At 43.7% G+C, this 19490-nt stretch overlaps 2 protein-coding genes across 2 annotated transcripts; one reads left to right on the top strand and one right to left on the bottom strand.

The window, feature by feature from the left end:
- Positions 1-247: 247 nt before the first annotated feature.
- Positions 248-3999, top strand: idi1 (isopentenyl-diphosphate delta isomerase 1). Its single transcript, XM_080020679.1, has 7 exons — positions 248-415; positions 954-1227; positions 2105-2322; positions 2428-2520; positions 2631-2761; positions 3285-3389; positions 3494-3999. Exons 2-7 carry the CDS (start codon positions 1019-1021, stop codon positions 3704-3706), a joined length of 969 nt encoding a protein of 322 aa, XP_079876805.1. The 5' UTR covers positions 248-415; positions 954-1018; the 3' UTR covers positions 3707-3999.
- Positions 4000-4468: 469 nt separating this feature from the next.
- LOC307245216 (leukocyte elastase inhibitor-like) lies at positions 4469-17780 on the bottom strand. The gene is made up of 9 exons (XM_080020672.1): positions 17600-17780; positions 12838-13019; positions 9418-9558; positions 9013-9130; positions 8670-8812; positions 5937-6014; positions 5648-5737; positions 5349-5529; positions 4469-5228 (listed from the first exon to the last, which is right to left on the bottom strand). The coding sequence occupies exons 2-9, from the start codon at positions 13012-13014 to the stop codon at positions 5002-5004; spliced, it is 1155 nt and encodes a 384-aa protein (XP_079876798.1). The 5' UTR covers positions 13015-13019; positions 17600-17780; the 3' UTR covers positions 4469-5001.
- Positions 17781-19490: the final 1710 nt, after the last annotated feature.

Here is a 19490-nt window from a genome sequence, read left to right as displayed (position 1 = left end):
TTTCACTGCATGTATGTATGAAAGTATGTATATGTATGTGACAAATAAAAATCTTGAATCTTGAATCTAAAATGCCTAAACAAAAACAAATTTGTGTTATTTTATTTTATTTATTTTATTTTTTAGCTTGCAATCGCACCGCTTTCATTGTCCTGCGGTAGCGCCGCCACCTCCGGCTGGTGACGATTGAGAGGAGGGACCGAAAGCGAAATAAGGGGCTTTGAATTGGGGACGTTCGAGTCGGCGAACGGTTCGTTCGAAATGACTCGTCCGTTCCTCGTTTGCCCGGCGGCCGACGAAAGGCGGTGGCTCAGCAACGGAGTGGAGTTGAACGTCACTGTCGACGAGGGCGGGAGGAAGAAATAACAGTGGAGCGACCCCGGGAAACCAGTCACCCGCCTGGCACATTTCGTTCGTAAGTAATCGTCGCGTTGGTTCAGCCGCCGCCTGGTTCGGCTGTTCAGCGGGCAAGGGCGCGGGCCGCCCAGTCGTCCGATGGCGTGTTCGCGAGACCTTGGGTTTGGGTGGAAAAGCCGAAGCGGCGTTCCCTCGGAGCGGAATGGAGTCCCGCAGCTTGGTGTGGGGGGGTTTTTTTTAGGGGGGCGCTGCGGCGGCGAACTCGTGATCGATGGGTCAAACTCCAATAGTTGTGCAAAGCAAAGCAGGTAGAGTGATGCAAAACAATAATAATAATAATAATAATACAATCTAAAACAGAAAAATATACATGGCGAGCGAGGAAAAAAAATCAGCAATCATATATAGTCTATACGTTATATCATTTCTGTATTCATATTGAATATAAATACTATTACAGTACTAGTAACAGTGTATTAGAATACATACAGTGTTGTAATGTACTACAAAATATACTCTTGTAATATAATATTAACACAGTTGTTGCATGCGTGTGTGTGTTGGGATGTTGTTGTTTGCTATAATCTCGCCACAAGGGAACAAATTATGAATTCGTTCATCACTCCCGAGGAAAGCGATCCGGGATCCCGATCCTGAACTGATGGGTCTACTCCACGTTTTGCCAGCAGCCGCTCCGGCAGCCTGCCTCGGTCAGGCCATGGCGAGGGCCGTGTGGGCGGGGCTGCGGACGGGGGCCCGGCAGGGACACGCTTTGTTGCGCTCAAACTTCACCGGGACCAGGGGGACAGCAGCCGGCGCGCTCCCGCGGTTTGCCCCGCTCTCGTCCAGTCCCGCCGGAGGTTTGGGAAGGTAGGTCTCTGCCGTGCGCTGTTCTGAAAGGCTGACCCGTGAGTGGAACCGCGGCGATAAGCCTCCGCCCTAAGCTGCTTCACCTGCGGTGAGATCCACCCTGAATGACGGCAAATGGCTGCGTCCTGGGACTGGATCGTCATCTGCTCTTCATACTTTACCTTATTTTCCCATCCCACCCGAATCAGAACCTGTCAGTTTGTGCGGTACATTTTTGTACACCCAACAATGTGTCTTGGTGAGGGATGGTGCATGGCAGTGCAGACAGTTGCATTATAAAACAATGCTTAACAGTCTCAAATATATATAAAAATAAAAAAAACTGCAATATTTACAGTTTAATTACATTATACACAAATGTGCTCGATGCACCAGATGAAGATGAATTTAAAAGGCTATGAATGGTGACGTGTATTAGTATAGATGACAAGCATTGACTGGGTGTAAATGTAGTTGGATTATTCTCTGCATATGATAAATAGTATGGACACGGATAATAACAATGGGTTTAGGTCGAAACTAGTCTGTACTACAGGACACACTATAGGTTTTAGCAGGACGGATCTCACACATCTCAACTCTTTAAGATTTGACACTTAAGACTTGAGGTTTTTTTGGGTTTTTTTTCCCCAGGCTTGAAACTTAAGAGCATCTCAAATCAAACGACCGCCGGTGATGGGAGCATTAACGACGCTTAAGACGGGAGATTTCCCTGTGATTGTCTTTACTGTAGATCTTGAAAAAAAGTGCGCAGGTCTCAGAAATCCCAGCCACGCTGTAGTCCTTTTGTGTACTGTATACTAGGAATTTCCGCCATCAGTTGAACCCCTTTGAGTTGATCGCCTGTTTTAGCGTTTTGTTTGACTTCATCCTGCAGAATAATTGCCTATACCTCACCACCGACGTGCCGCCACTCTATTACCAGTGTGAGGACACTGCATCCGACGCTCAGAATGCCGGAGGTGAACACGGACGACCTCGACGAGAAGCAGGTGCAGCTGCTCGCCGAGATGTGCATCCTCATAGACGAAGACGACCGGAAGATCGGGGCGGACAGCAAGAAGAACTGTCACCTCAATTCCAACATTGACAAAGGTAAGCCTGGTGCATCATGCATCTTTCACTCGGCAAGAGACACTTTTCAGGAAATATTGTACATGTAATTTGACCATTGATGTCCCTCCCTGTCCGCGTCACCAGGTTTATTACACAGAGCATTCAGCGTCTTCATTTTCAACAGCGAAGAGAAGCTGCTTTTACAACAGCGATCTGACGCCAAAATCACCTTTCCGGGTACGGTATAACTACGAACCATTGGAGCTTTTATTTTTCATTTGAGCCTCATTGAAATCTACCACGATGAAGCCACAATATTATTAAGCCGCGCTTCTTTTTTTGTGTAGGCTGTTATACAAACACATGCTGCAGTCACCCGTTACACACCAGCAGCGAGCTGGAGGAAGAGGACGCTATTGGAGTGAGGAGAGCCGCTCAGAGGAGACTGAAAGCTGAACTGGGGATCCCCATGGAACAGGTAGCGCAGCAGTGTGTCTCTTTTATTATATTATACTGTATATAAATGTTTTTTGGGGTTTTTTTTATGTGCCATATACAGCATTTTAGCATTTCTGCCAAATGTCCTTCTCCAGGACGTGTACATCAGTGGCGGAACCATCATTTCTGTCTCCCAGTCAAGAAAAGGAACAAGCTACATACATAAATACTCTTATTGCATTATATGGAGAAATATTTAGTAATGTGTAGAACTTATGTGCGCACACACACACACACACACACACACACACACACACACCTATAGAGTATACTGTATGACCATACAATTAATTCAAAGGTCTGATCTCAAAACTGTTGTGAAGACAATATGTTTATGCCCCCCCCCCCCCCCGCAAAATGTCTGATTACACCTGGGAATCTTCTTCTATTTTTATCAAAGCTAGGGCTGAATCTGTCAGTCACAAAGAGGTAATTAGTCTTAGTGATTTTGTCCCTCCGATACCCTTGTGACTGGTCTCCTCTTCCGTGCCGTCATCATTCAGGTGACGCCAGATGAGATGACTTATCTGACAAGGATCCACTACAAGGCCCAGTCGGACGGAGTGTGGGGCGAGCACGAAATCGACTACATCCTCTTCATGCAGAAAGTAGTTTAGCCATATGTGTTTGCAAAAAAATGACATATATATATATATAAAAATAAATTAGGGCTGTGACTACAATAATTAATCGCATGACCCCACCTTTTAAGGATGTGGAGCTCAGCCCCGACCCCAACGAGATCAAGAGCCACTGCTACGTGACGAAGGAGGAGCTGAAGGTGATGCTGGAGAAGGCCAAGCGCAACGAGCTGGACATCACGCCATGGTTCAGCCTCATCGCGGAGACCTTCCTCTTCAAGTGGTGGGACAACCTGCAGAACCTCAAGAAGTTCATGGATCACGACCACATTCACCGCATGTAGCGAGAACCCACAAAGTCCTGACAAACACCCCCCCCCCCCGAAACGTTTATTTTCGTATACATCGCGCTACTCTGGGGGTTTGATTGGGGCTTTTTTTCCTCATAAATGATAATCTAGATAATCAAGCAACCCGAAGCAGTTGCATTATCTTTGAATCAAGAGAAACATTTCACCCCAAAGTCTCTGTCTTAAAATGTAAAATTAGTATCTTAAAAATGTAAAATGAGATGTTATTCTTGATAACGCTATGCCATGTATCGTCATATTTTCAATAAAATCTGATACTGCCTGTCTCATGGGTTATTTCATTGTGAAGATTAAACAAGACATAGTAGTTTGGTGGTGTATTATTTTTTTGGAAATTAGACTTGATAAATTGTTAATATATCTTCCACCACAAGATGGTGACATACCTGTATAAGCATTATGAGCATTGACTTAAATACAAATAGCTGGTAGCCTAATCTCAAATCTCTGGGCTGTGGTACTTTTTTTTTTTGCCATCTGCCAACAAATGTACGGTGTAATACTACCTACATATTAACAATGCTCACTCGATATACATATAAACAATATTACTGATGGCCCTTTCTCATACAAAACATTTTAGAATTTTTTTAGATATTCCATTAACCTACGCTGCATCTACAATATATCATAGTTGAATATTAAGATATATATCGACACATTATATATATATATAAAATTGTTACCCCCCCCCCCTCCCAGATATACACAATATTTTAATTAAAACAGAACACATCAAAACAACATCCACACTATTTAATTCCAAGCATAATGGGATAAGGAAACTTGAAAATTGTGTTCAGACACAACTGTGTTTCCTTACATTTTGCTATTTTCTCAAAGTACAGAAACAGTAATATGAAGTAAAATATAGCCTCTATTCAAATGATTAACCGTAGCATTTCAGCATTAGAAAGCTCTGTCAGACGGACCAGAACATATTTTCTTTTTCAATATTTTTGTCATATTCCTTAGTAACATGTTCTTTCAGGGTGCACTCATAGGATCTATATAATGTAGGCAGCATCTAGTGCCTTTAAGGCACAGTTAGTGGGATAGATAAGACCAAAGGTTGCAGCATGAGGGAAATCATGATTCAAAAAGAGAAATCCATGACTAAACGTAAAGATAGAGCATGAACACAGTATATATTACTGAGTTCCTAAGGACCTCCACATAAACCACTAGATGACTGGGAGAGCTTCTCAAGGGGTAGTGAACTTAAGTATTCTTGACGTGTACATGGATGGACCTGAAGGCCAAGCTGCTCATTGCGGGGAGCAGTATCGGCCCGCGAAGAGAACACTCCCGCTGGGGTTGTGCCGAATGAAGAAGAGGAAAGGGTGGTCGGCGATGAAGGTGGCCGGTATCATGGCGCAGCGCAGCATGAAGATGGCAGCGGTGGCAGCGGCTGCCTCCGTGCCCTCTTCGTTGACCTCCACGAAAGCCTTGTGGACCACCTTGGACAACACCAAGTCGTTGGCTTCAGACATACCTGTTAGGAGGGAAATGATCTATTCAGTGATCCATCTATTAACCTCATTCATGAATAAGCTCTTTGAGGACTGGTGCGTCATCTTTAGGATGCCTTTCATGGTCTAACCACGTGTCCTACCAGAGAAGTCGCTCTGTGCAATGTCAAAAGCGTCCACCATGCCCATACGGATCAGGACCTCTTTCAGGCTGTAGGTCTCCTCCATCTTGAATCGTGGCAGGCCCACCCTAACCTCGATCATATCCATCATGTCTGGTCTGGTCCACTCCACAAAGTTTTCATAAGTCAACTGCTTTTCCAGCTAGAGGGCAAACAATGTAAACAGTGGTTTTCTGTTGTGTGTGTGAGTGTGTGTGTGTGTGTGTGTGTGTGTGTGTGTGTGTGTGGTTATTACTTCAGTGAGTGGACAGCTGTCATACCTTCTCCAGTCCGGTGGTGTCATCCTCCATCTCATTGGGCAGAAAGATGAGCATGCTGAGGTCCTTGCTTTCGTAGGGCAACTCTAGGATCTGACAGACACGGTATGTTGCACGGATTAAAGCGAATGTTGGACGGCTATAGCTGAAATTTGACATTTTACTTTGTCCAAGTTTTCTTTTTAAACTGAAGTAATTAGATAATGAAGGGTTAGGTCGAGGACTTAATTGACCATTACCTAGAGAAACTGAATCATTGATGGTCTGAATAACAAAGTATGGGATCGATTACCTGGCAATTGGCCTCTGGGATGAAGGCGAGGGGGAATTTACTTTTCTGGTACATCATCCTCACTGGTTTAGTCTCATTCTGAAGTCAACAAAAAAACAGAGCAGTGTATGGCATTAACTTCAATAAATGGAGCTCCAGCTGCTACAATATGTCATGTGGTGATAAAGTCCTTTATCGAGGTAAACCTTTAAGCCATGGCTACTCAACGCTCGCACAGATACTGAACGGAAAAAGATTTCTATAAGTTGGGGTGGAAAGGAAAATAAGTTTGATGCAAATACGAGTTAAAGATAATGTTCATCAATATGTACGGTATATGCAAAATAAATTAAATACAAATAAATTCAAGGTAGCAGCAAAACAGTTAAACAATAAGTGTTGTCTTTCATGAAACCGCTTCTGCTTATTGCACCACAATAGAGCTACTGACAGTGCAGGTGAAAGGTCAAAATGCTTCTCTCATCATGAACTTCTGCACACTTTGATGTGGAAACCAGAAGCATGCTGCAACATTTCACCCCGGATTAAGCAAAGTCTGATTGCCATACCTAATAACTGAGAAACTTCGGAACTGCTCACACTTTTATGAGTACAAAAAAAGCATGATAGATGAAAATCTGAAGTTTCACAACACGGTGGCGCGCTCAGGCATGACCGTGAGCCATTTGCTTTCTGATGCAACACTCCAGCATAAAAGGGTGTGTTTGTAGCTACAATGAAGTAACTCTTGTGTGTAACTTTTCATTCTCATATTTGTCATTGCAGTTTAATTTTTGTTGGACTCAGGGTTCAATCTGGCAGTAAAAAATGAAATTCAGGTTTTTCAAGTACTTTTTTTGAAGCACAATCTTTTCATTTTCAAGGACTTTGTGCCAAACAAAATATTTTTTATTTATTAAAATATAATAATCTTAATGTCATTGTGTATTATTTATATTAGTATATGTATTATATACTGTATATAATGAATTACACCGATCAGCCACAATATTAAAACCACCACTAATAAGCACTAATATTGTGTAGCTCCCCCTTGTGCCGCCAAAACAGCTCTGATCTGTCGAGGCATGGACTCCACAAGACCTCTGAAGGTGTCCTGTGGTATCTGGCACCAAGACATTAGCAGCAGACCCTTTAAGTCCTGTAATAGCAAGTTCAGACTATGTGATTTTAGCCTGATTTTCCATTCGCCGACAGGCTTTTGGAGAACGCTAAGCAAAGCCCGACTTTGGAGGCAAATCACACAACGCTGTTCACAACGCGTTCCAACTGCTTGTCCAGCGCTCGCAAACGCTAGCGAAATATCAAGCAGGTTTAATATCTGGTCGTGTCGGGATCGACTCGGGAGTGACGCAACAAGCTGCAGCCAATTAGAGCAGATGTGGAATAGGAGGTTTGCTCCTATTCCATGTCTTTGGGGGTCGAGAAGGATCACCACAAGGACTTCAAGATTCCTGATGACAGGACAGAAAGTTGTGTAGTGTGAACAGTACAGGGATCTGACGACTTTGAAAGTCGTGTAGTGTGACCAAACCCCAGCCATCTACATGATGTAAAAGAAAACGTGACATAATCACACCAGGCCACCTTCTTCCATTGCTCAATGGTCCAGTTCTGACGCTCACATGCCCATTGTAGGTGCTTTCAGCAGTGGACAGGGGTCATGGGCACTCTGACCGGTCTGCAGCTACATAGCCCCATACGCAGCACGGTGCGATGCAGTGTGTGTTCTGACACCTTTCTATCATAGCAGCATTAACTCTCTCAGTAATTTGTGCTACAGTAGCTCTTCTGTGGGATGGAACCAGACGGGCTAGCCTTCCCTCCCCACGTGCATCTATGAATCCATTGGCGCACATGACCCTGTCGCTGGCTGTCCTTCCTTTGACCACTTTTGGTAGGTACTAACCACTGCATACCGGGAACACCCTATAAGACCTGTCGTTTTGGAGATGCTCTGGCCCAGTCGTCTAGCCATCATAATTTGGCCATTAGGAAAGTCGCTCAGATCCTTCCGCTTGCCCATTTTTCCTGCTTCCAACACATCAACTGAACTGACTGTTCACTTGCTGCCTAATATATCCCACCCATTGACAGATGCCATTGGAAAGAGATGAGCAACGTTATTTACTTCGCCTGTCAGTAGTTTTTATGTTTTGGCTGATCAGTGTATCTAATCTCATTGTCAAATAAGTGTCTATTTCCAACTATGCTGGATAAAATTTCACCAACATAAACTATGTGATAAAGGTGATTCTGGAACATTTGTATTAGGTTACAATTTGAATCACCAAACCAGGGGGAATATCACAGGTTTTCAACTATCCTGAGTTTTTTTTCCAAGGAATTTTTCAAGCTCTTCAGAAAAAAATAGGCTATTTTCAAGGTATTCCAGTACTTCAATTATTGAGGACAAAATTAAAGCACCTCAGGGACCTGGTAAGAACCCTGTAGACTTGTGTTTCCAAGGAAACACATCCTTAACAGATAGTTACGACACACAAGAAGAATTTACAAGTCTGTCAGAAATGTTGCGTGGCCTTGAAATGCAACCACTCCCAAGATCCTTGTCTTGGCTGATGGAGGCAGGAACTAAACCATACACGTAAGTCATATTATTATATTGTTGCACTGAACTTAAGATGACCTTTTCTCTATCTTGTATGTTGTGTTGTGCTGGAACGTTTTTTGTTTCCCATGACGACCATTTTGTCTCCATGCAGTGTTTCTTACCTTGTTGAGTCTAAACACAGCGTCGACAGTGTCGCTCTCCTTGAACTGCTTGTCCCAGTTGCCTTTGAAGTAGATGGCATTGACCAGCACCAGCCTGGTCAAGCTGTCCAAAATGCCTGGAGTGAGCAGGTCCTTGATCTTTTCTGGTGTAAACACAAGAAAATAAACAACATTGGGGTTCTGTTCAGTACACAAAGAGCAGAGAAAAACCCCTTCAGCTCTTCAACCACTTGGAGTCTTTTTAAGCAGCTTTAACACCTCAACTCAAGGTCTAACCACATGGGGGGGGCTAAGCTTAGAGATCAGAATTCTTTTGCTGTGTACGTCTGTGAGTGTGCTTCACCTTGCGTCTGATTCTCAACCCATTTGTTAATCTGCACTCTGGCCGCCTCTGCGTTTTTTATGAAGTCCACGGTCTCCAGCTCTGCCTTGTAGTGCTTCCTGGTTCCTCCCAAGAAGTCCTGGAAACATAAATCAGCATTGCTAAAATCCAAGCACACTAGGGTGAATCGGTATCTTTATTCAACCATTTCCTTTTAAACTATTGCCAATTTGCAAAGAATGGGGGGGGGGGGGGAATCACATCTCAGTTGGAAAGGTATTTTTGCTTTGGACACTGCCCTCCCGCTGACCCATCCTCACTGTGCGCAGCAGAGAGATTCCTGCTATGCCTGCCTTTGTGCGAGCGCTCCCACTACCCACGTGATACACACAGCAGTGCAACAAACACGCTGCCAGACACACCCACCTCATCAAACTGGAAAGTCTGCTCTCCATAGAGCCTGTTGGCCAGGCTGAGGGAGTACAGCACTCCCGGCTTGTTCAGCTCACTCATCAGTTCTGAGAAGCCCAGGTGGACGTCACCCGGGGCTTTGTGGAGCTGCAGCGACTGTGGATGGGGTAAGTTGACGGATTAGTTTATTTAACATTCACACAGACAGGCTGCTCGTCCGCTTTACACCACCACCATAACATGCAAAGTAAATATAGGCTGAAAGAAACTAGAACGGGCAAAACAAGATTGAGATAGGAAAACAGTTTTGACATTAACAAGTCGTCCAAAATATCTCCATGGAACCATTTGAAGGAGGAAAAAGTGAGGAATATGAGAGAAATGGTAAAGTTATTGTACTTTAGGTAAGGTCATAGCTTTTCCCCAATACATTTTGAATGTGTCCGGTGTTTGGAGAGCAGAGAGTAGCCTCCTGTTGCTCCTTATCAGGGGAAAAACAGTCAAAGGAAACCAAAACAGTGATGAGAACGAAAACACCAGCAGTAAAGACTTTCAGCCTTGAATTTTTAAACTCCTATAACCAGGGTTCATTCTGACATTACAATTACTTTACCTGGGTCTAGTTAATTGGGGCCGTGATCAGTGTGGCTATATATCTGCTGCTCGTTGATTCGTCCAACGAGCAACAGGTAAAACACACACACACACACACACACACACACACACACACACACACACACACACACACACACACACACACACACACACACACACACACACACACACACACACACACACACACACACACACACACACACACACACACACACACACACACACGGGAAAGGAGCCCTTGTCAAGACATGCGGTCCATCTGCTCCTGAGCTTGTTCCACCGAGCCCACACACATCTCTAATCGACTGGTCTCTATTTCCAACCACGCTGGATTAAATTTACATTTCCCTGGCATAGTCATGTCATAAAAGCAATTCTGGAACAATTGTATTAGGTTATGATTTGAATCACAAAACTAGGTGGAACATCACAGGTTTTTAATTATCGCAGGGGAAGGTTTGAAGACATTTCAAGCACTTCAGCACAAAGGGGCTATTTTTAAGGTATTCCAGTACTTCCGATTTTTAGAATGAAATTCAAGCACCTCGTGGTCCTGGTAGGAACCCTGTAAAACACTCCACCTTACACCCATACACCTTGGGCCCTTCACCTGTGACACCACTCACACACACACTAGTTAGTAGCAAGAAGTATACAAGGGTGGGGAAGTCATGAAGAAATGACCTTCCTCATTGGTTAGTCGGTCATTTGATTTACAATTTGTTGTTGTTACCGCCTTCTTCTTCTGTAGAAAATCTGGTAGCTGGCTGGTCTGGACCTGCTGCTGCTTCTAAGAAGCAGAGAACCTGGAGGTGGAGGTGGCAGCACGTCTCATCATGGGGATCGCAAATACAGTTAACAGGCTCTGAGTTGTGGATGTAAAAATGTAGTGAGTTGGATGGCTTTCTGGTTTTGCATACTGGTTTTATTGCATATGACGATTTTTCCAGCTACATTGATTAGGGTCACATTCTTTCTATTTTTCAAGGTTATTTTTGGGGTGATATACTGTATTTTGTTGTTTATCAATAACTTTAGTGTATATTATAATATTTTAAAACAGGTTTTATTATATATTTTCACTTTTGCCAATTACATACATACATACGTACGTGTGTGTGTGTGTGTGTGTGTGTGTGTGTGTGTGTGTGTGTGTGTGTGTGTGTGTGTGTGTGTGTGTGTGTGTGTGTGTGTGTGAAAACTGACGTGTGTCCCCTAAACATTGGCTTCTAGTACAGGTTAAGGATCTAACAGTGAGCTTTGGCAAAGCGCTGACTGGGAGCAGAGCCTCGAACAAGAGAATTCTCACAGAAACCCTGCCTCATCGCCAACACTCCCCTTTTGTCCACATTTCCACAGACTCATGTATCTACACTCCTTTTATCAGATACTGTGAGAGATGAGTAGCACACGGTTCTGGAAACCTGCAAAGAACAGGCCTTTGTATGCTACGGTGCAATGCCATGGTTCTGAAAATGTGAACATTTAATGGGCAGTGGGTGAAGATTTGGTGTATATAGTGTAAACTAATTAGCATTTGTGTGAGGAATTCTACATTTTATTGTGGTACAGACTGATGCAATATTCTAGTCAGTAAACGGTTCTACAACCCAGCAGAGACCGGACCTTTTCAACAGTGGGCCGTTGGGTTGGATTCAAAGCAAAATCAAGGATCAAGCTTCAGTGTCAATGGGGATATAAAAAAAAAAGATAAATGAGATAAAAACCCAAGAGTCAAACAAGGAATTTACCTACAGCAGTGGTTCCCAACCTTTTATGATTCACAGTCCACTTAAAAACTTGAAAGTGTTTACAGCCCACATCCCACCAAAATGTTTTTGTTTTTTAGTTTTTTCCAAATAAATTTAAATAAAAATACAATTAAATTATTAAAAAATATATTATTATGAATATGTAATATATAAATATTATAATTAAATACAAAACAAATCAACAAATACATACTTTACAAATATTATTTTTATAAAAGACAATATTGGCTGCCTATTTGCAGTACCCCCTGGACCACGGGTTGAAAATCACTGTTCTACAGCATACTGTAAACTGAGTGTTGATATAGTGAATTGAGTGCTTTACCATTTCCCACAGTGAGCGTTTATTACCTTCTACGCATACACTGTGTCGCTATGGTAACACAACAGAACATTGCTCCCCTATGAAAAAAAGTGTTGAGATTTGCGTCAGAGAACAGAACACCATGAAGCCATTCATGCTGATGGTGGAGAACGCAACCCGTGCAAATCGCACAGTCAGAGTTTGCTGTTACAGGTACAGTCATCTTTCCTGCCGTGCCAACTCTCACCTTCCCAGGACTTCCACTTCTAGAGATGAATTTGTCTTGAAGAAAAGTGATCCAGAACCGATAACATCAGTACGTTTTACTTTAAGCCATCATAACAGCACAATAAGTATACATTCTGGGTTGGGTGCACAAATTCCATGTTATGTGAATCTCTGGCTTAAAAAGTTAAATCTGAGCCAAATACACACAAGACAACACATCGCCATGCATAACCAGAAAATTTTGCAAGACCTTCAACACGTGTGTTTCAACACGCTGCGAAACAGTTACATTCTCAAACACCCAAAAGGGTGGCACCACAGAGGTTTTTCCTGGTCTTTGTTCACTTCTCTTTAAGGCTGGGCTGGTCATGACATTTTAGCTCCCAATCCGATCGTCACCCAATAACCGAATCGATCTGCATTATCATCTCATCTTGGGGGGGTTCCTGATTATGAAATAACCAGCCCAGCCCTATTTCTCATATGTAAAAATGGAAAAAAATCGGTTGCATTTACCTCTGACATCTGAGTAGCAGTGTTGCCCCTGGCCCCTAAAAGAACCATGGCCAGGGCCGAGGAGATGCTGAGAGGAGAGCAGAAGACATTGCCAGTCGTGCTCTCTCCAATTAACTCCTTGAACAAATCCAGGCAGAAAGTGGTGTTGGCCTCAGACAGCGGGGATGGTGATGCCATTTTATCTGACAGAGAAGGTACGAGATACACAGTTAGTCGTGTTAGACACACACGCACACTATTGCTGGGCTTTTTGTCATTACAATATCGGTTACATGTTAAAATATAGTTACTGATTGATTGATTTTTGGTTATTGTCATTTTTGGTTATTGTAATATTGCAATATAGTCAAATGCTGTCTGATGTGGCTAAATCTAGCCACTGGGGTGCACAAGCCAGTGTATCATCGGTGCCAGTCCCAAGCCCGGATGAATAGAGGGTTGCAGAAATCTGATTTCCATATTGGATCGGTCAAGGCCCGGGTTAACAACAACCACCACTGGTGCCGTTAGCCAACAGGGTGCCAGTGGAAATTGTGCTACTGTCGGCCGAAGAAGAAGAAGAGGGGAAGGCGTGTCCGGAGACAGCAGGAGAGGAAGAAGGGTAGGAGAGTAGAGTTGAGTGTAGGAACTTTGAACGTTGGCACTAGGAAGGGTAAAGAGAGAGAGCTGGCTGACACGATGGAGAGAAGGAAGGTCCATGTACTATGTGTACAAGAGACCAGGTGGAAGGCGAATAAGGCCAGGAGTATCAGAGCCCCGCATAAACTGTTCCACCAAGGAGTGGATGGCAGGAGAAATGGGGTAGGGATAGTCTTGGGGGAAGAATATGTCAAGAGTTGGTGGTGAGGAGAGTGCTGGACAGAGTGATGACAATTAATGTGGTCAGTGCATATGCTCCCCAAGTTGGGTGTGAGATGGAAGAGGAAGAAGAATTCTTTAGTGAGTTGGATTTCGTGGTGGAGAGCGTCCCCAAGGGAGAGAGAGTGGTCGTTGGAGCAGATCTCAATGGGCATGTTGGCGAATGGATAAGAGACATAGGTGATGGGTAGGTATGGTCTCAAGGAGAGGAATGTGGAAGGACAGATGGTGGTGGATCTCCCCAAAAGGAATGAATTGGCTGCTGTGAATATGTATTTCAAGAAGAGGGAGGAACACAGGGTGACATACAAGAGTGGAGGAAGGTGCACACAGGTGGACTACATCGTATGCCGGAGGTGCAAGAGATTAGTGATTGCAAAGTGGTCGTAGGGGAGTGTGTTGCTAGGCAGCATCGGCTGGTGGTCTGAAGAATGACTCTGGAGGCCAAGAAGAGGAACATAGTGAAAGAAAGATGAAAGCCAAAGATAAAGTGGTAGAAGTTGAAAAAGGAGGAGTGTTGCATGCAATTTAGGGAAGAGGTAAGGCAGGCAATAGGTGGGAATGAACGGTTACCAGATGACTGGGAAACAACTGCAGAAGTGGTGAGGGAGACGGCCAAGAAGGTACTCAGTGTATCGTGCGGAAGGAGGAAGGAAGACAAGGACTTTTGGTGGTGGAATGACAGGAGAGCAGAGAACAGAAGAGGTTGGTGAAGAAGAATCAGAGAGATGAAGAAAGTAGACAGGAGTACAAGCTGATGCGGGACAAGGCAAAGAGAGAAATGGCAAAGGCAAAGGAAAAGGCATACGACGAGTTGTATGAGAGGTTGGACAGTAAGGAAGGAGAAAAGGACTTGTACCGATTGGCAAGACAAAGGGACCAAGCTGTACAGCCGGTTAGGGTGATAAAGAGGAATGATGGGAATGTGCTGACTAGTGAGGAGAGTGTGTTGAGAAGGTGGAAGGAGTACTTTAAGGAGTTGATGAATGAAGAAAATGAGAGGAGAGAAGAGTGGATGATGTGGGGATAGTGGATCAAGAAGTGCAGCAAATTAGCAAGGAGTAGGTGAGAACAGCCTTAAAGAAGATGAAGAGTGGAAAGGCAGTTGGCCCAGATGACATACCTGGGGAAGCATGGAAATGTTTAGGTGAGATGGCAGTGGTGTTCCTAACAAGACTGTTTAACACCATCCTGGAAAGGGAGAGGATGCCGGAGGAGTGGAGAAGAAGTGTACTGGTACCCATCTTCAAGAATAAGGGAGACGTACAGAGCTGTGGTAACTAAAGGGGAATAAAGTGGCTCAGCCATAGCATGAAGCTATGGGAAAGGGTAGTGGAGGCTAGGTTAAGAGGAGAGGTGGGGATCAGCGAGCAGCAGTATGGTTTCATGCCAGGAAAGAGTACCCCAGATGCAATGTTTGCTTTAAGAATGCTGATGGAAAAGTTCAGGGAAGGCCAGTGGGAGTTGCACTGAGTCTTTGTGCATTTAGAGAAAGCATATGATGCAGAGGGAGGAAGTGTAGTATTGCATGAAGAAGTCGGGGTTGGCAGAGAAGTACGTAAGAGTGGTACAGGATATGTATGAGGGCAGTCAGACATTAGTAAGGTGTGCAGTAGGCGTGACAAAGGCATTCAAAGTGGAGGTGGGATTGCATCAAGGATCAGCTCTGAGCTCTTTCTTGTTTTGCAATGGAGATGGACAGGTTAACAGATTAAATCAGGCAGGAATCTCCATGGACTGTGATGTTTGCGGATGGCATTGTGATCTGTAGCGAGAGTAGGGAGCAGGTTGAGGAGAGCCTGGAGAAGTGGAGGCATGCATTAGAGAGAAGAGGAATGAAAGTCAGTAGGTGTAAGACAGAATACATGTGCCTGAATGGGGGGGGAGGGCAGCGAAAAGCTGAGAATGCAAGTAGTGGAGGTAAAGAAGGTGGATGAGTTCAAGTACTTAGGGTCAACCATCCAAAACAGTGGAGAGTGCGGGAGAGAGGTGAAGATTAGAGTACAGGCAGGGTGGAGTGGGTGGAGAAGAGTGTCCGGAGTGATCTGTGACAGAAGGGTTCCAGCAAGAGTGAAGGGGAAGTTCTACAGGACGGTAGTGATACCAGCTATGTTGTACGGTTTAGAGGCGGTGGCACTAACAAAAAGGCAGGTGGCTGAACTGGAGGTGGCAGAGTTGAGGATGTTGAGGTTTTCATTGGGAGTGAGAAGGATGGACAGGATAAAGAATGAATACATTAGAGGGACAGCTCAGGTTGGGCAATTTGGTGAAAAAGTGAGAGAGGCGAGATTGAGATGGTTTGGACACATGTGTAGGAGAGATGAGAGTTACATTGGGAGAAGGAGGCTGAGGATGGAGCTGTGACAACCCATAACGAGAGCAGCCGAAAGAAGAAGAAGTCAAATGCTGTCTTTCCCTGGTTGTAGTAGCTGCTCTTATCAGAGTCTCTTCTGAAAACACCAATAGTAGCAATAACAACTTATTGGACTTGAAACCAAGAACTTGATTTTAGATACGGAAAATTTATTTTAGACGTACCAGAGATGCACCAAAGAATGCATCACACATACTGGAAGAGTGGAAATGGTAACATCATACAAATATTTGGGTACTATTTTTGATGACCACCTTAAATTTGATGTGAACACTGAAGCTATTGTGAAGCAGGGACAACAGAGAATTATTATTCTCCAAAAACTAAATTCCCTTTCTGTCAGTCCTGTCATCCTCGGTCGTTTTTATCAATCTTTTGTGAGAGTCGCCGGAGTTTTTATTTTGAAATCTGCTGGTTTCACAGCCTCACAGTAAAAGACATAAACAGCGATGTTGAAATCTGTTCTAGGATCACCGGAGTAAAACAAAGAGATCAGAATTCATTTCGCAAACAACAAATCCTCCAGAAAGCAGCACGTATTTTGGCTTCTTCTGGACTATTCTCGGGGGCGAGGATATCGCCTCGTCAAGGTAAAAAAAACGATTCTGGGATGAGGAGAAATAATTGTTAACAAAGAGTAAAACAAGGTTTCTTTGATTCCTTCCTTGCGCTGCACCTTTTATGCATTCGATGTATTCTATCATTTAACTTTATGCATTCGATAACCTTTTATAATGTGTTTCTTTACACTGTGTCTTGATGATTTTGATGTCTTGAGTAAAGCACTTTGATTTGGCTTCTTGTTGAAATGTGCTATACAAATAAATTTGTCTTGCCCTGCAAGTGAATTTTCTCTGTTGCCATCAGGGCGTTGTTATGTTGTTTATTTGCTCATAAAACTAACCGCTATTCTAAATTTTTATTTCCCTATGCAATTTAACTGCTTAATGCTTTGTAGGTTATTGGTTGTTTTTTTTACCACTGTCATTGTTGGTGAGTGTTTCATCTGATCCTTTTATTGTGTTCATCAAGTTTGTTTGTTTGTATGTTGCTGTGTATTGGTATACGACAAGATGCTCCAAACAAATTGCTCCTAGTGGGATTCATGAAGTTGTTTGTATTGTAATAGTCATCCCCCAAATAATGTCAAACGACCAAATTTCAATATTTGTGAAAAATATCATTGTTAATATGACTATTATAATTATGATGATTGTTTTTCATTTTGTCAATATCGCCAACGGCCCCAACGCACACAGACGCGCACACACGCACACGCACTCCTAAACTAAAAAAAAAAAAAAAAAAAAGTAAACAGAAATTTTAAGCACTGCTGTTATAAACTATAGATACAGATAAAAGAAGATAACAAAAAAAATACAGTAAATATAAAAAAAAAAAAAACATTGCTGTTAAGCTGGATAGACGGACGGACAGACAGAAAACACAATACACTGAACTTACAATGTTTATCTTGTCGTGTAATGATAATCATGGTGGTTTTAAAAAAAAAAAGAAGCCTTTACTTACCGGTGTGGCTGGCGTGGTCGGCAGGCGAAGAGCAGTGGGAGAGTCACAGACACATTCTCTTTATATCGTGTCCACTGTTGTTGAATCCGGGTGGCGGGGGGCACGCCCGGCACGCCCAACCTGGCAAAGTGCACTTCCGCATTCTCCTGCGCTGGTCCACGGCGAGCCACGGCTCTCCGGCTCCGGGGGCCACCGAGACGCAGACAAAATGGCGGACGTCCGCGGTCGAAAGGAAGTTGCTGTCGCGTCAAAAGCGGAAGTTCGCGTCCTTCGCGTTGCGACGTGGGTTTGTTTTCGTGGTTGAAGTGAAATAGTGAACCCCCAAAGGACCCGTGTGGGCCCATTGTACTTATTCATTCGTGTATTCTTTAATATTCGCCATGTGTATATTTATGTAGATTATATTTGATTATAGACAGAGATGATTGACGGGCTGTGCATATGTTCACCATCCAGTGTCTTGGGATCCAGTGCAGACATCTAGGGCCAGCAGCCCCGTGTTTTAATCTTATTTTATATACTTTTTTTTTCTTATTTATATTTTTATTCTAATTGTCTTGGTTTGTTCTGGCTCACACTCTTAACCTGTACCTCATTGTGTTTCATTGTCATTGCTGTTGCTAGTATGACGCCTGAATTTCCCTCAGGGGATCAAAAAATGTTTATCTTATTTTATCTTAATTTATCTTACACAGATGAAATATATATATATAATTTTTAATATATATAGATTTATTAGAGATTTATTTATAATAGATTTATTAGAAATATATTTTAAAAGTGAATTGACTAAATGGGGGAATATAAAGTTCATTCAATAAGTCTTTAAAAAGTCACCAACTGATTTAAATGTTTTATGTAGATCATCCAGTGCCGAAGTGAATGGGCGCTGGAAGACCCTGTGAGCGACTGATGAAAGACAGAGACACTAAGCACTTTTATTGCATCCTCTGCTGTCAAACTAAATGAACCCAGCTATTATGTTTGAATAAACAGACATATTTTGTAAATGACTGTAGTGTGTTACCCAGGTTTACACTTCAGAACATCAGCAAGGAACACATAGCAGTTAGTCGATTATGGGGGGGGACACAAATAAAAAGTAAAAAAAGGGTACTCAAAAAGTCTGGTATGGGCCTGCCAACGTCCAGGGTAAGGCCAGACTCCAGAAAGGTCATCAGAGCAGCAGAGAGGATCATCGGCTCTGACCTGAGGGAGGCCTCTTACGTGAGAATCATCACCTGGAGGGGTAAAAGATTGACCACACTAACCCTATAATTACCTCCCATTTCTCGGTAAAAATGTTGAAAAGATACTTTATAAATAATAACACTATAACTTATCCACTAATTACTTCTATGATGGTTTACAAAGCTCTCACTGACTTGGCACCAAATTATGTTTCTGGCCGGTGGAGCGATGACCAGGCTGGTGGAGAGATGACCAGCCTGGTGGAGCGAGGGAGCGGCTGGTGGAGAGATGACCAGGCTGGTGGAGCGATGGAGAGACTGGTGGAGAGATGACCAGGCTGGTGGAGCGATGACCAGCCTGGTGGGGCGATGGAGAGGCTGGTGGCGAGAGGACCAGGTTGGTGGAGCGATGACCAGGCTGGAGGGGCGATGGAGAGACTGGTGGAGAGTTGACCAGGCTGGTGGAGCGATGACCAGGCTGGAGGGACGATGGAGAGGCTGGTGGAGAGATGACCAGGCTGGTGTAACGATGACCAGGTTGGTGGAACGATGACCAGGCTGGTGGAGAGATGACCAGGCTGGTGGAGAGATGACCAGGCTGGTGGAGAGATGACCAGGCTGGTGGAGAGATGACCAGGCTGGTGGAGAGATGACCAGGCTGGTGGCATGAGGGAGAGGCTGGTGGAGGGATGACAAGGCTG

Source organism: Zeus faber (assembly GCF_960531495.2).
Source record: "Zeus faber genome assembly, chromosome: 19".
NCBI lineage: Eukaryota > Metazoa > Chordata > Actinopteri > Zeiformes > Zeidae > Zeus > Zeus faber.
Note: the sequence above shows the minus strand (reverse complement) of the source record. Positions and strands in the feature narration are given on the sequence as shown.